The sequence below is a fragment of the Eubalaena glacialis genome, chromosome 1 (genome assembly GCF_028564815.1).
Source record: "Eubalaena glacialis isolate mEubGla1 chromosome 1, mEubGla1.1.hap2.+ XY, whole genome shotgun sequence".
Lineage (NCBI taxonomy): Eukaryota > Metazoa > Chordata > Mammalia > Artiodactyla > Balaenidae > Eubalaena > Eubalaena glacialis.
This window is the reverse complement of record NC_083716.1, coordinates 14,035,792-14,051,833: the sequence shown is the minus strand read 5'-3', so window position 1 is coordinate 14,051,833 and position 16,042 is coordinate 14,035,792. Positions and strand designations below refer to the sequence as shown.

The 16,042-nt window shown below is 35.9% G+C and overlaps 1 protein-coding gene across 2 annotated transcripts in view; it reads right to left on the bottom strand.

Moving 5' to 3' along the window:
• Positions 1–16,042, bottom strand: part of SHTN1 (shootin 1) — a 101,102-nt gene that overhangs the window by 38,643 nt on the left and 46,417 nt on the right. For both annotated transcript variants that reach the window (XM_061192971.1, XM_061192965.1), the window contains exons 9-11: positions 6,644–6,790; positions 4,343–4,496; positions 2,434–2,533 (exon numbers count right to left, since the gene is read on the bottom strand). In XM_061192971.1, coding sequence (XP_061048954.1) covers positions 2,434–2,533; positions 4,343–4,496; positions 6,644–6,790 — 401 coding nt within the window. The remainder of the gene's footprint in view (positions 1–2,433; positions 2,534–4,342; positions 4,497–6,643; positions 6,791–16,042) is intronic.

Genomic DNA, 16,042 nt, shown 5'->3' with positions numbered 1-16,042 from the left:
GAAAACAGGAATATTCAATGTCTACTTGTTAACATTCCATAGAAGGGTGGGGTTTGAGGAGGGCTCTCACTAATCAGAGGCCTCTCCTCATTCTGTAATGACCCCATCTCTGGTTCTGAGGGGAAGTTTTGAGAATGTGTATTATTGTACATAAAGATTACACAGCAAGAAGTTATTTGTACTGCTCAGAACAGTTGTATGTATTTACATAAATGAACTAGGAATATATGTCCAACACTGCAAACCACCTAAGTAGATAAGAGAAAGTGCTAGCTTTAAATGTTCTGAAGTATAAGGTGAAGACTGATATGGTGTCCATAGGAAAATCATCTGTAATAATAAAAAGAACTGTCAAGATGTTGCTTAGACTAAAGAGGAAATATCAATAGATAGTGTGAGTTTCACAGGACAGATGAAAAGACCAGGACAAGACATCTGGGACCAATCATCCAAACCTCTGGCTAAAACTGCCCCAGGTGGAAAATATTCACCTTGAAATTCTTCAAGTGTTCTTCACACCCACTGTGATGGTAAATTTATGAGTCAACTTGACTGGGTCATGGGGTACTCAGATAAATGGTCAAACATTATTCTGGGTATTTCTGTGAGGGTTCTGGATGAGATTAACATTTAAATTGGTAGCCTAAGTGACTGTCCTCCCTAATATGGGATGGGCCTCACTCAATCAGTTGAAGGCCTGAATATAACAAAAGGTGACCCTCCCCCAAGTAAGAGAAAATTCCTCCTGCCTGACTGCCTTGAAACTAGGACATCTGCTCTGTCCTGCTTTTGACTCAAACTGAAACACTGCCTCTTCCTGGCCTGTTGACCTTCAGACTGAAACAATGCCACAGGCTCTCCTTGGTCTCCAGCTTGCGGACTCACCCTGCAGATCCTGGGACTTGTCAGCCTCCATAGTCATGTGAACCAATTCTTGAGAATACATTCTCGTTTTATGTATATGATGAGTATGTACACATGTACACACACACACACGTCCACACACACACACGCACACACACACACATCCTATTGGTTCTGTTTCTCTGGAGAACCCTGACTAATACACTAATATACCCTACCCTTTCCCCATGAGCCACACCTGGCCAGGACCTGTCCTTTCACTCCATTACTACAAAATGACCAAGATATGCCTTTTTCCTCTCTTAACTCTCTCCCATCTGTCCTCTAAGTCAAATGAGCAGGAAGAGGAGGGGAAAGCAATAAAGCCACTTAAAGAAGCCACAGGCTCTAGTCTTTTTCTTCCACTACCACTTCTATCCATGATCTACATCAGGGTAAAACAAACAGCTCAGGAACAAAGTTGGAAAACCTTTATTAGTGGATTCAAAGTCCATTGAAACTCAATATAAATGCAAATATATTTTTTTGACATGAAAGTACTCCTTACCAAAAAATAAAAATCTCTTTCTACTGAGAAATTATATCTTATACTACTTAAATTCATCTTAAAATAAAAATCATTCATGTTATTCAATGAAAATTTTCTTTAACAGGCCTTATAAGAGTTCATGCTTTAGATATACATAGTCTGCTGAGTCCTACTTTCATTTCTCAGTGTGACTGTAGGATGCTTTTTGAGAAAATATTCTATTTAGGTTATACTTTACTTCTAATTCTAAGGGCTCTCAAGGTTTCAGAGACTAAAAATTAAAGGCCAACAGCAAGATTATAATCGTTTTTTAATAGTTCTCCCTCCTCACAGACAGAAGAGACCTTTCTTATCAAGCTCAAAATTCTAGACCTTAGAAAAAGATCAAAGTGATGAATTTCCTATTTTAAATGTCAAATTCAGAATATCTCCTACAGATTTAGCTACCCAGGAGAGAAAGAACTTCAAATACCTGAAATTCTTTCAATTGACTCTTGGATCGATCACGTGTAAAAATTATTTTGCCTTAACTACTTCAGTGGCTTAAAGTAGATCTGTTAGGTTTTTGTTAGTTCAGTACTTTTATTTTTTAAATAACTGAACAAAGCATAGCTTTTCAAATTCAAGTTAGTGAGAGAAAAACATAAAAACATTCTGGAGAAGCTCAAAATTCCTTGATCTTCCAGTTAAAGGAAATCCTAATGATACGGACTGAAGTTTTAAAACTGAAGTAACAAAAAAATTTTTTTAGATGTCTATCTCCTTGGTTTGGAACATCCACATGAAATATAAACATCTACAACAGAAGAACACTGTAGGCCACAAGATGTCTTTATATGTTACAAGAAAGGAATGATACACTGGCCTTCAGAAAATTCTCTGAAACACCTGGTGATATCTTTCATACTTCTTACCACTACGCCCCTCAAAATGATGCATCTAAGCCCGTATTGCTTAAAAAGGATACCAATAGCATAAACTTCAGTTTCTCTGACAAGGACTAACATTTGATGCAGAGCAGTCTTCCTGGACGTGCTTACCGGATAGGATTTGGAGGGGGAGGAGGAAGCGGTGGTGGAGGAGGAGGTGGGGGAGGTACCGAATTCTCAGACTGGTTCACCCGTTTCTGGAGTTCATCAACTGCACAGAGAGCAAGCATTCAGAAAAGAGCTGAAATAAGCAACTTAACACCTTATATACGTGTAAAGGAAAAAACAACCACTCTCAAAATCAAGTTCTTTTATTAAGGCAAAGTTAGAAATTTCAGTATGAAACTGCAGAACCCTTTAAACTTTTTATCATCAGTAGGAGAGGTCTTATATATGTTACAAAAAAAAATTACCATCTTTTTGCTATATACACAAACTATGGAAAAGAAAAAAAAAATCAAGACAATGGCTGGATGGGTGGGAAGTAAGGATTGAGAGTAGGCTGAAGAAATATTTGTTAACAATAGAATTTACTACTCAAACACTAAGAAATTGTTAATACTTGACTTTTAAAGTATACAGACCAAGAATTAATTTTAAAGATGACATTTAGTAATGAATTTTAACAGCATACTTTCCTCCTCCACTTAATCTCCTTCAAAAACTGAAAATCCTAGAGTTCTTGATTTTAACCAGACTCAGACTCTCAAGTGTCTAACTCAGAAACTTTTTGCTCTTTTGAAGAGCATTCTGGAAATATAATTTATTCATTCAATTCATTCAAGCCATTAATGAAACAAGTACTTACTAAGCTCCAACAATGTGAAAGAGCCTATGCTCAGTGCTGTTCATGACACAGTTCCTGACTTCAAGAAACTCAATTTGAATTTATATCACAGATGTGAATGCCTCTAATTGGGCTCTGATGGGCTAAAGGTACTGCACTCAGGAACAGCTCTCCCTCTACGCAGCCATTCTACTTTCCATGACTGACGACCCTAATGATTTGTGCATTTGTTTTTACCGTCAACACTTAAATAAGCAGTGGGGGCCAGGCTCCCTGACACCAAGAATCCTCTAGTTATTTCATATGCATGTGTCTGTTTCTCTAAAGGGAGTTTGAGATCCTCATGGACAAAAGGCATGGTTTCTTTTCTTCTACATTTCTTATAGCACCCTAGGGTACTGGGTATGGCTGGGTACACACACAGCAGACAATAACTAAAAAGAATGGACTACTCCTTAATTTTAGACCAATTTAAAAAAATAAATTGTAATTGACTTTCACTGTGGATTAGAAAGCATTGAATATTTTTTAAAGGAAAAAAGCCTACTTGATTTTTCTGTACAGATTTCAAAATTCTAGTATAAAATTAACCAAAAATATCTGAAGTGAATATTGAAGCTGTTATAAAGGGAACAACCTGCCCCCTTAAATTACCTACTTTCCAACAGAAACTTATTACTTATCCCTGTGTAGTAATCCAACTCACACATTCTTGTTAAGCCCTCTAGAACTGAATGAATAAATCGTTTAAGTATCTCCTGGTGTTTTAAAAGTTTTTCCATTTAATATATATATTGTTGCCCAGTTTATTGTTAGGTGTGATACTGAAAGTATTATTTCATGCGCATAATTAGACATCGAAGATGAAGGTAGTATAAACTTAAAAAGTCTAATTCTTTTTAAAAATGCACCCTAAAATGAATAAAATAAGTATTTAATGAACACTCATCTCTGAAGCCCTGAGAAATGCTGCAGTTTTGGTCTTCCCACATTAATGATATCTCCGTCTCTTAATTCTGTATGTGATGCTCATAAAGACTGTGAGTCCAAAACAGAAGTCTAAATATTTGTGAATCATTTGATTACAGCGACCGTTCTAATGAATTACAATAGTCAGAAATGAAGAAATTTAAAACAAATCTTGGTATTTTTCTATAGCATTCAGTAAATGTACTGGTCATGAGAGATTCACATAGTAATAATAAGACATAATAGGCTACTCAGTGCTTTTACCGGAATGCTTTAAATTTCTAGCTTTCTCCTCAGAATTCTGATATTTCAATTCCAATTCTTTTTTATCTTCTTCTAGAAGATCCAGTTGCTGTTTGAGGTTGTGCATCTCTTTGCGGAGAGTTTCATTTTGTAGCTGCTCTTCTAATTTTTTGACCTATAAGTTATAAACAGACTTCTATGTGGTGACAGTTTTTCCTTTGTCAAGGAAAATAAGGGGAAAAATAAATGTTTCCCTTTTACTTTGCACTTCATAGCAAAGAGATTACAATTCATCTTAAAAACCACACAAATCCTGGGATACAGATAATACTTAAGATCACTGTCAGCAATGTGATTCAATATAAATTTATTGAAGACTTACGTCCCAGATAATTTAATTTTTAAATGTGAGTAGAAAAAGTAAAATATTCATTTAATTTAAGTAAAAAATTCATTTAAAACAGATTAACGCTTTTGTGCCCATTTTCAAAAGAAAAACTCAGGTAATATTAAAAATTTGGTGGGACAATTTGGTAACAAATATCAAAAACCTTAAAAAAAAAAAAATAAGGAAGAAAAGGCCCTTGATTCAGTAATACTACTTTTAGAATTTGTGAAATAGTAAGACAAGTGTTCAAATACATTAACTAGAATGTTCTTTATAACAGGGAAAACTTGGAAATAACCTAAATGTCCGCCAACATTACTGATTTAATAAATTATAGTTATGTTCATTAAATGAAATACTATGCAACCATTTAAAAATCACATAACCTCACTATACACTGACATGGAAATATACATTACCAAATGAAAAAAATCAGGTTATAGAACCATATGCTTGGCATGATTCCATTTAAGCTATATTCATAAAACTATACATTTACATAAAGTTTGGATATGCACCAAAATATGGGATTTTTAACGAATCTTAATTTTCTGCTTTAGCTTTTTCTATATTTAAAAAATTTGTTTTATTACAATCATAAAAACAACACAGCTGTGTTTTAAAGATTGCTAAATCTGCAAGGGAACTTATAGACAGGTAAGAAATATTTTCAACCACATACATGAAAGATTATCCAGAATAACTGTATAGTACAGTATAATAAGTTTAGAAGTACTGACTGCTATAAGTTCATTTCTAACTTTTACCTAATCTTCAGTACCTTTCCCCGTACCCCAACAAGGTACATACACAACAATTTAGTCCCATCCTCAATACAATTTACTAGGTTCTTGCAAGCATTATTTACTAAATGAGTTAACTACAGTAGTAGAACTTTTCAGAACCAAAATTTCTAGCATAAGCTAAATAAAAATAAACCTTCTTTCATTCTCTTCATTTGAAAAGGTAATTTCTGCATATGGGGACAAAAAAAATTATTTCCCTCCCATCCTATTCCCCAGGCCTCTTTCCCAGGGGCAAGCACAGTTACCACATATTCATCTAGAGGTTCTCTACGTATACGCCAACATTTCTTACGGAAGAAAAAAAAAATTAACTCTACCTCACAACCAACTTGGTAAAAACTCCAGGAACTTCCAAGGATTAAATGTCAATATTGTTGCTTAAAGAGACTTCGACAGGTGATAACAAATGGCAGCTAACAGCCTTTCCTTCACAAACTAGGTACACTGTAAGTAGTATAAACACTGATGTAATTTTTCTCAAGTGGTTTCTTTAATTTGAAAGGCTTTGTTCCACCTCTCCGCCTCTCCTCCTCTCTGCCTCTCTTTCTCACCCACCACGGTGACTATCCTTTCTGCCTAGCACACACAGGTAGGCTGTGTCAGCTGGAATAGCTCTGCTCATACAAATTGAAATAACCACTTAGGAAGTCTTTAAACATATAGATTTGTGCAAGTTTACAAAATCAGAAATTTTCTCTAAGCAAATAATTACTACTAACATGGACTTTTCCTCCCTCTTTGAATAAAACCTATGCCCTCCAACAAGCTCTTTGAGACCACTACACAATACATTCTCCTAGTATATGCAGTCTCCCAAAACACAATCAACTCAACTTGGAAATGCGCATTTCCAAACTGCATTATCCAAGCTCTTTTTGAGTTGTATCTCCTTCCCTCGCTTCTTCTGACCCTTTGGACAGTTTAAAGATCATTATAAAGCCTACAACAGTGCATAAATTTTAGTTGGGTACTATAAATTAAATTCATTTGGTAGTTATTTTTTCTAAAAGGTGAAAAGACTGGAAAGACTTAGTCACTTAGGCAAAACATGCAACTATGAGCTACTGGACTGACTCCTCTCAATCTAAGTATGTGTGTGTATTAAAACTCCAGGAGAAAATCTGGTACCTTTTGTTGATGCTCAATTCTCTCTTCTTCAAGGAGCTGTATGAGTTTTGCATTTTCATCTAAAGCTTTCAAAAGCTGCTGGTCAGGAGCAGAGTTCTGTAGCAGAAGGTGGCTTTGTCTCTTTAGCTTGTTTTGTTCAATAAACATCTGCAAAAGTTAATTATAAAAATATATATACCAATCATTCTCACACATCTCCTCAACTAAAACTGGAGCAAAAGGAAAAGTATATGGAGTTTTTATTAAAAAGTTAAAGGCAATTTCTGAATTATAGTATAATGATTTTAGAAGTAATGATTGCTATGATTTCATTCATAACTTTTATATAATCTTTAGAACCTTTACCCTTGCCCCAGCACAGTATATATACAATAGTTTAGTCCTATACTGCAGTTTTTAACATTTTATTATTGCTTTAAAGTACATTAATACTAACAGTTGCAGCTAATATTTATCAAGAACTTATGCCAGGTACTCTACTAAATATTTTATACACATTATTTTAATCCTTACATCAATCCTATGAGTCGAATGTATCTGCTATGAAAAGCTAAAATGTACTAAACACTATGGGATAGATATGGTGGCAATCATTTTACATACACTTTATCATCTAATCCTTAGAACACCACTGTCAAGTAGACACTATTATTACCCCACTTTTACTAATAAGGTAACTGAGGCTCCGAGGGGTTAAGCAGCTTTCTCAAAGACACAAGTGAGTAGCAAAATCAGGATTTAAACCCAGATCTGTCTGATTTACAAGCCCACGCTCTTAACCATCTGGCTAATCTCCGTCCTCTGCTATCTACTAGACCTAAGATTCTGTCTTAAATTAGTTTTTCCCCAGTGACAAAAGTAGTTAACAGTAAGAGGGTAAAGAAGGGAAGGAAAAAGGTATATTAATATTTACTGAGCATTTTATAAAACAATTTACATATATTATTAACTTAATCTTCACAACTTTACATGATTGAAGGCAACATTATTTTCTATTCACCCATTATTTCTTTTCCTTAATACCCTACACAAGTCAGCCAATGGGTGACTCCAAGCATGAAATGTTTTTCAAATTCTGATATCAGGCCTATCTTACAGTAGAGCAACAACATTTTCAAGTGAAATTTACATTCTTCCTCCATCTAACACCTCATTTCTCTGTAAGAATAGGTATAGATAGAGCGTGAATGAATGTGTGCACGTGCACAAGTGCCAGGCTGGAGAAAAGTGAGACGGGAGGTATCCACATGCTAGGGAAGAGTAATCAGTATTCCATCATAGTATCTTAAACTTGAGATCAATGGTTTAATTGAAATGACTTATTTCAGGTTACTCTTATTTTAAAAAATTATTTTTTTATACATTTTTCCCTCTTAAAACTTAACTGGTTGAGGTCCCTTGCTGGTTATCTTAGAAAATATCTCAGAAGTCAACATGAAAGGCCAGCAAAAAGCAGCTGAAGTAAGTGAGATTCTCTGGCTTCCCAACAAGTGAGGCCTTTCGCCAAGACAGCTCGGAGGCCAGGAGCAAACAGAGAGGAAGCAGTCAGCGAGGTTGACCAGGACAGAGGCGGGAGCTCAGCAGTAAGACAATCAATGCAGGGCACAAGTGACCATCAGTGCCAAGGGTGCTTTATTACTCTCCCTGCACTGCTTCTCTGTGCTCTGGTTCTCTCTTGGGAAAAGGGATAGAGCTCCTTTTCCGTGTAGCACTCAGGAAAACTTGCTTAACTTTACATGATTATAAATTATCTCAACTCTGTTATTTTGGAGAGAAAAGAATAAAGATATGTCTTAGGGATGCTAATAACATGAATTTCTTTTGCAAAACCCTGTAACAATCCCTAAATTACAATATAAGATGAAAAGAACATACAGAAAAGAAATTCCTTTCAATAACAATGGTAACTTGAAAAATATTAGTCATTAGACTACCTTTTCTAGACTTTAAGATACTAAAATAAAACACTAAATAATGCTTTTTCTAAGATGTATTTAAACCTAATGAATTTGGTTTTTAGCTATGGTAAGAACTTGTTGGTTAGAGTTATTAAGTTGGTCCCTTACCAGACAAATAACATCACTGGTATCAGAATTTCAGAGAAATTTTCCTAAATCTTTTCAAAGAATGAGAAGAAAATGTTGTGTTATTAATATATAATTCATTTTTTCCAAAATGACATTAAAATATCATCATCTGAGTCGTCTGAAAACAACACTAATTATGTAATAGTCTCACAGTATATTGGGACTACATGTTGAAAAAGGTATCCACACCATTAAACAGAGAAAAGAAAAACTACACTAAATAGTAAAAATTATACATTCAAAAAGTACAGGAAAGTCATCAAAAATTGAAATTATGTTGAGGAAATACAAAAACTTAACATAGTTATGAAGACAACCGGTTGTTTCTTCCGTGTGGGGGATCATGTTTTTGGTTTCGGGTTTTTGTTTTTTTTTTTAATTCATTTACTGTTGGCTGCATTGGGTCTTGGTTGCTGCCCGTGGGCTTTCTCTAGTTGTGGCAAGTGGGGGCTACTCTTCGTTGCAGTGCACGGGTTTCTCACTGCGGTGGCTTCTCATTGCAGAGCACGGGCTCTAGGCGCGCAGGCTTCATTAGTTGGGGCGTGTGGGCTCAGTAGTTGTGGCACGTGGGCTCAGTAGTTGTGGTGCACGGGCTTAGTTGCTTCACAGCACGTGGGATCTTCCCGGACCAGGGCTCAAACCTGTGTCCCCTGCATTGGCAGGCGGATTCTTAACCACTGCGCCACCAGGGAAGTCCTGGTTTTGGTTTTTAATTGGACAAGTGTGAACAGAAGTAAGGAAGAAACATTCAATTTTTAATTTACACATTTGAGAATTGTTTGTATGTTTACAAGGTATATATCTTCCTTTTGTAACTAAAAAGGTAACCTAAATTAACTTCAAAAATTGATTTCTGAGCAGAAGCAAGAAAAACTGCAATCCTGCAGCCTGTGAAACAGAAACCACATTCACAGAAAGATAGACAAGATGAAAACGCAGAGGGTTATGTACCAGATGAAGGAACAAGATAAAACCCCAGAAAAACAAGTAAATGAAGTGGAGATAGGCAACCTTCCAGAAAAAGAATTCAGAATAATGATAGTGAAGATGATCCAGGACCTCGGAAAAAGAATGGAGGCAAAGATTGAGAAGATGCAAGAAATGATTAACAAAGACCTAGAAGAATTAAAGAACAAACAAACAGAGATGAACAATACAATAACTGAAATGAAAACTACACTAGAAGGAATCAACAGCAGAATAACTGAGGCAGAAGAATGGAAAAGTGACCTGGAAGAAAGAATGGTGGAATTCACTGCTGCGGAACAGAATAAAGAAAAAAGAATGAAAAGAAATGAAGACAGCCTAAGAGACCTCTGGGACAACATTAAATGCAACAACATTCGCATTATAGGGGTCCCAGAAGGAGAAGAGAGAGAGAAAGGACCTGAGAAAATATCTGAAGAGATTATAGATGAAAAATTCCCTAACATGGGAAAGGAAATAGCCACCCAAGTCCAGGAAGCGCAGCAAGTCCCATACAGGATAAACCCAAGGAGAAACACGCCGAGACACACAGTAATCAAATTGGCAACAATTAAAGACAAAGAAAAATTATTGAAAGCAGCAAGGGAAAAACCACAAATAACATACAAGGGAACTCCCATAAGGTTAACAGCTGATTTCTCAGCAGAAACTCTACAAGCCAGAAGGGAGTGGCATGACATATTTAAAGTGATGAAAGGGAAGAACCTACAACCAAGATTACTCTACCCAGCAAGGATCTCATTCAGATTCAATGCAGAAATCAAAAGCTTTACAGACAAGCAAAAGCTAAGAGAATTCAGCACCACCAAACCAGCTCTACACTAAATGCTAAAGGAACTTCTCTAAGTGGGAAACACAAGAGAAGAAAAGGACCTACAAAAACAAACCCAAAACAATTAAGAAAATGGTCATAGGAACATACATATTGATAATTACCTTAAACGTGAATGGATTAAATGCTCCAACCAAAAGACACAGGCTTGCTGAATGGATACAAAAACAAGACCCATATATATGCTGTCTACAAGAGACCCACTTCAGAACTAGGGACACATACAGACTGAAAGTGAGGGGATGGAAAAAGATATTCCATGCAAACGGAAATCAAAAGAAAGCTGGAGTAGCAATACTCATATCAGATAAAATAGACTTTAAAATAAAGAATGTTACAAGAGACAAGGAACGACACTACATAATGATCAAGGGATCAATCCTAGAAGAAGATATAACAATTAAAAATATATATGCACCCAACATAGGAGCACCTCAATACATAAGGCAACTGCTAACAGCTATAAAAGAGGAAATCGACAGTAACACAATAAGAGTGGGGGACTTTAACACCTCACTTAAACCAATGGACAGATCATCCAAAATGAAAATAAGGAAACAGAAGCTTTAAATGACACAATAGACCAGATAGATTTAATTGATATTTATAGGACATTCCATCCAAAAACAGCAGATTATACCTTCTTCTCAAGTGCGCACAGAACATTCTCCAGGATAGATCACATCTTGGGTCACAAATCAAGCCTCAGTAAATTTAAGAAAATTGAAATCATATCAAGCATCTTTTCTGACCACAACGCTATGAGATTAGAAATGAATTACAGGGAAAAAAACGTAAAAACACAAACACATGGAGGCTAAACAATACATTACTAAATAACCAACAGATCACTAAAGAAATCAAAGAGGAAATCAAAAAATACCTAGACACAAATGACAATAAAAACACGACAATCCAAAACCTATGGGATGCAGCAAAAGCAGTTCTAAGAGGGAAGTTTATAGCTATACAAGCCTACCTCAAGAAACAAGAAAAATCTCAAATAAACAATCTAACATTACACCTAAAGGAACTAGAGAAAGAAGAACAAACAAAACTCAAAGTTAGCAGAAGGAAAGAAATCATAAAGATCAGAGCAGAAATAAATGAAATAGAAACAAAGAAAACAATAGCAAAGATCAATAAAACTAAAAGCTGGTTCTTTGAGAAGATAAACAAAATTGATAAACCATTAGCCAGACTCACCAAGAAAAAGAGGGAGAGGACTCAAATCAATAAAATTAGAAATGAAAAAGGAGAAGTTACAACAGACACCACAGAAATACAAAGCATCCTAAGAGACTACTGCAAGCAACTCTATGCCAATAAAATGGACAACCTGGAAGAAATGGACGAATTCTTCGAAAGGTATAACCTTCCAAGACTGAACCAGGAAGAAATAGAAAATATGAACAGACCAATCACAAGTAATGAAATTGAAACTGGGATTAAAAATCTTCCAACAAACAAAACTCCAGGACCAGATGGAGTCACAGGTGAATTCTATCAAACATTTACAGAAGAACTAACACCCATCCTTCTCAAACTCTTCCAAAAAATTGCAGAGGAAGGAACACTCCCAAACTGATTCTATGAGGCCACCATCACCCTGATACCAAAACCAGACAAAGATACTACTAAAAAAGAAAATTACAGACCAATATCACTAATGAATATAGATGCAAAAATCCTCAACAAAATACTAGCAAACAGAATCCAACAACACATTAAAAGGATCATACACCATGATCAAGTGGGATTTATCCCAGGGATGCAAGGATTCTTCAATATACGCAAATCAATCAATGTGATACACCATATTAACAAATTGAAGAATAAAAACCATATGATCATCTCAATAGATGCAGAAAAAGGTTTCGACAAAATTCAACACCCATTTATGATAAAAACTCTCCAGAAAGTGGGCATAGAGGGAACCTACCTCAACATAATAAAGGCCATATATGACAAACCCACAGCAAACATCATTCTCAATGGTGAAAAACTGAAAGCATTTCCTCTAAGATCAGGAACAAGACAAGGATGTCCACTCTAGCCACTATTATTCAACATAGTTTTGGAAGTCCTAGCCACGGCAATCAGAGAAGAAAAAGAAATAAAAGGAATACAGATTGGAAAAGAAGAAGTAAAACTGTCATTGTTTGCAGATGACATGATACTATACATAGAGAATCCTAAAGATGCCACCAGAAAACTACTAGAGCCAATCAATGGATTTGGTAAAGTTGCAGGATACAAAATTAATGCACAGAAATCTCTTGCATTCCTATACATTAATGATGAAAAATCTGAAAGAGAAATTAAGGAAACACTCCCATTTACCATTGCAACAAAAAGAATAAAATACCTAGGAATAAAGCTACCTAGGGAGACAAAAGACCTATATGCAGAAAACTATAAGACACTGATGAAAGAAATTAAAGATGATACAAACAGATGGAGAGATATACCATGTTCTTGGATTGGAAGAATCAATATTGTGAAAATGACTATACTACCCAAAGCAATCTACAGATTCAATGCAATCCCTATCAAATTACCAGTGGCATTCTTTACAGAACTAGAACAAAAAATGTTAAAATTTGTATGGAGACACAAAAGACCCCAAATAGCCAAAGCATTCTTGAGGGAAAAAAATGGAGCTGGAGGAATCAGACTCCCTGACTTCAGACTTTACTACAAAGCTACAGTAATCAAGACAATATGGTACTGGCACAAAAACAGAAACATAGATCAATGGAACAAGATAGAAAGCCCAGAGAAAGCACCTATGGTCAACTAATCTATGACAAAAGAGGCAAGGATGTACAATGGAGAAAAGACAGCCTCTTCAATAAGTAGTGCTGGGAAAAGTGGACAGCTACATGTAAAAGAATGAAATTAGGACACTCCCTAACACCATACACAAAAATAAACTCAAAATGGATTAGAGGCCTAAATGTAAGACTGGACACTATAAAACTCTTAGAGGAAAACATAGGAAGAACACTCTTTGACATAAATCACAGCAAGATCTTTTTTCATCCACCTCCTAGAGTAATGGAAATAAAAACAAAAATAAACAAATGGGACCTAATGAAACTTCAAAGCTTTTGCACAGCAAAGGAAACCATAAACAAGACAAAAAGACAACCCTCAGAATGGGAGAAAATATTTGCAAACGAATCAACGGACAAAGGATTAATCTCCAAAATATATAAACAGCTCATGCAGCTCAATATTAAAAAACAAACAACCCAATCCAAAAATGGGCAGAAGACCTAAACAGACATTTCTCAAAAGAAGACATACAGACGGCCAGGAAGCACATGAACAGCTGCTCAACATCACTAATTATTAGAGAAATGCAAATCAAAACTACAATGAGGTATCACCTCACACCAGTTAGAATGGGCATCATCAGAAAATCTACAAACAACAAATGCTGGAGAGGGTGTGGAGAAAAGGGAACCCTCTTGCACTGTTGGTGGGAATGTAAATTGATACAGCCACTATGGAGAACAGTATGGAGGTTCCGTCAAAAACTAAAAATAGAATTACCATATGATCCAGCAATCCCACTACTGGGCATATAACCTGAGAAAACCATAATTCAAAAAGACACATGCACCCCAATGTTCATTGCAGCAGTATTTACAATAGCCAGGTCATGGAAGCAACCTAAACGCCCATCGACAGACGAATGGATAAAGAAGATGTGGTACACATATACAATGGAATATTACTCAGCCATAAAAAGGAACGAAATTGGGTCATTTGTTGAGACGTGGATGAATCTAGAGACTGTCATACAGAGTGAAGTAAGTCAGAAAGAGAAAAACAAATATCGTATATTAACGCATATATGTGGAACCTAGAAAAATGGTACAGATGAACCGGTTTGCAGGGCAGAAGTTGAGACACAGATGTAGAGAACAAACGTATGGACACCAAGGGGGGAAAGCTGTGGGGGGGTGGGGGGGTGGTGTGATGAATTGGGAGATTGGGATTGACATGTATACACTGATGTGTATAAAACTGATGACTAATAAGAACCTGCTGTATAAAAAAATAAATAAAATAAAATTCAAAAATTAAAAAAAAAGCACTGTCAAATATTCAGAGTTTGGCAAAACGAAAATAGGAAAAAAAAAAATTGATTTCTACAGCTCTACACTGTACACTCCAACAGGGCAAGGTTCATATTTGCTTTCTTCACCATTATATTCCCACTATCTACACACTGACTGGCTTACTAGATGTTTGCTGAATGCACTAAGGAACAAAACGCAAAAGTGGTACTTCTCTGATTAAGCCAAGTCGTGTACCTTTTAACCGTAGTTATCTGTTGAAAACCTGAGAATTTGTAAACCATGAAAAGGGAAGATATAGTAGTTCTAATCTAGCTTTGTCTTTTCTTCTCACTACTGTGTAGATCAAACCTAGATATTGTAAAATCATTGAGCACTGCTGCAAATACTTACCCTACCAGTAATCTAAGTGCCACCACTCTTGCTTTCCCTCCTCAAACTTCTCTCTCCTCATTCTGGGTTAACATGTCAGCATTATTGTTTCCACTAATCACTACCAAGTGGATGGCAGACTGAATCATTCATTTCCATATTCTTAAAGGAATCTTACTTCTTCCATCTATCCTCTCTGCTACTGCATGGCCTTCAAGTTTTTCTTTGAACTGCTTTGTATTCTAACATCATTCTACAAACAAGAAATGGAAAACTGAAAATGTCTCTCAAAATAAGACCCTAGCATTCAGGTCAAAATCAGCCAACATTTTCAGTTTTGCAATGGAGGCATCTTCACATTATCTCTACTCTCCCTCCCTTCAACCATTTATTTAGTTCCATTATTTATATGCTGCAGCTTTTTCCAAAGGGTTCTAACACACTTTAATTTTTTTTTTCTTCCTTCCAGGAAATAAGAGAACAATACTTACTCACCTTTCATTAAACTCTCTGAATAAAATGAATCATAATATTTCAAATCAGATCTTCTCAGACTAAATCTTTTATAGAGTTCATTGCTAGCACAGCTATATTCAAGCACAGAAAAACTCCTGCACAAAACCATAATCTGATTTTCAAATGTCATTCCCATAACCCCATGCTTTGTCTTCCTTCTACACCTTGGATACGTCCACCTAAGAATGTTTTATATTTCCTTAGCTACTTTCCTTGAACGTACAGTATGCACTGATTCAAAATATTTACACATGATGGAAGTCTCATGCAGATCAGCTCCACATCATGAGCTGTTACAGTTCAGCCAACTGGTGCCTCATCATTTCCCTGGAATCCAGTCCCAGAGTCATGGAATACCCAATAACCACATGGCAACAAAGTTAAGGCCAGAACATGAGAAGCTCAAAGCTTATCTCTAACATGAGAGAAAAGTCATTACTCTGGGGAAAGGCTCAGATAATGGATGTGTAACATGACAGTGTTCCACAGCAAGTGGAAGAATCAACTCACATAA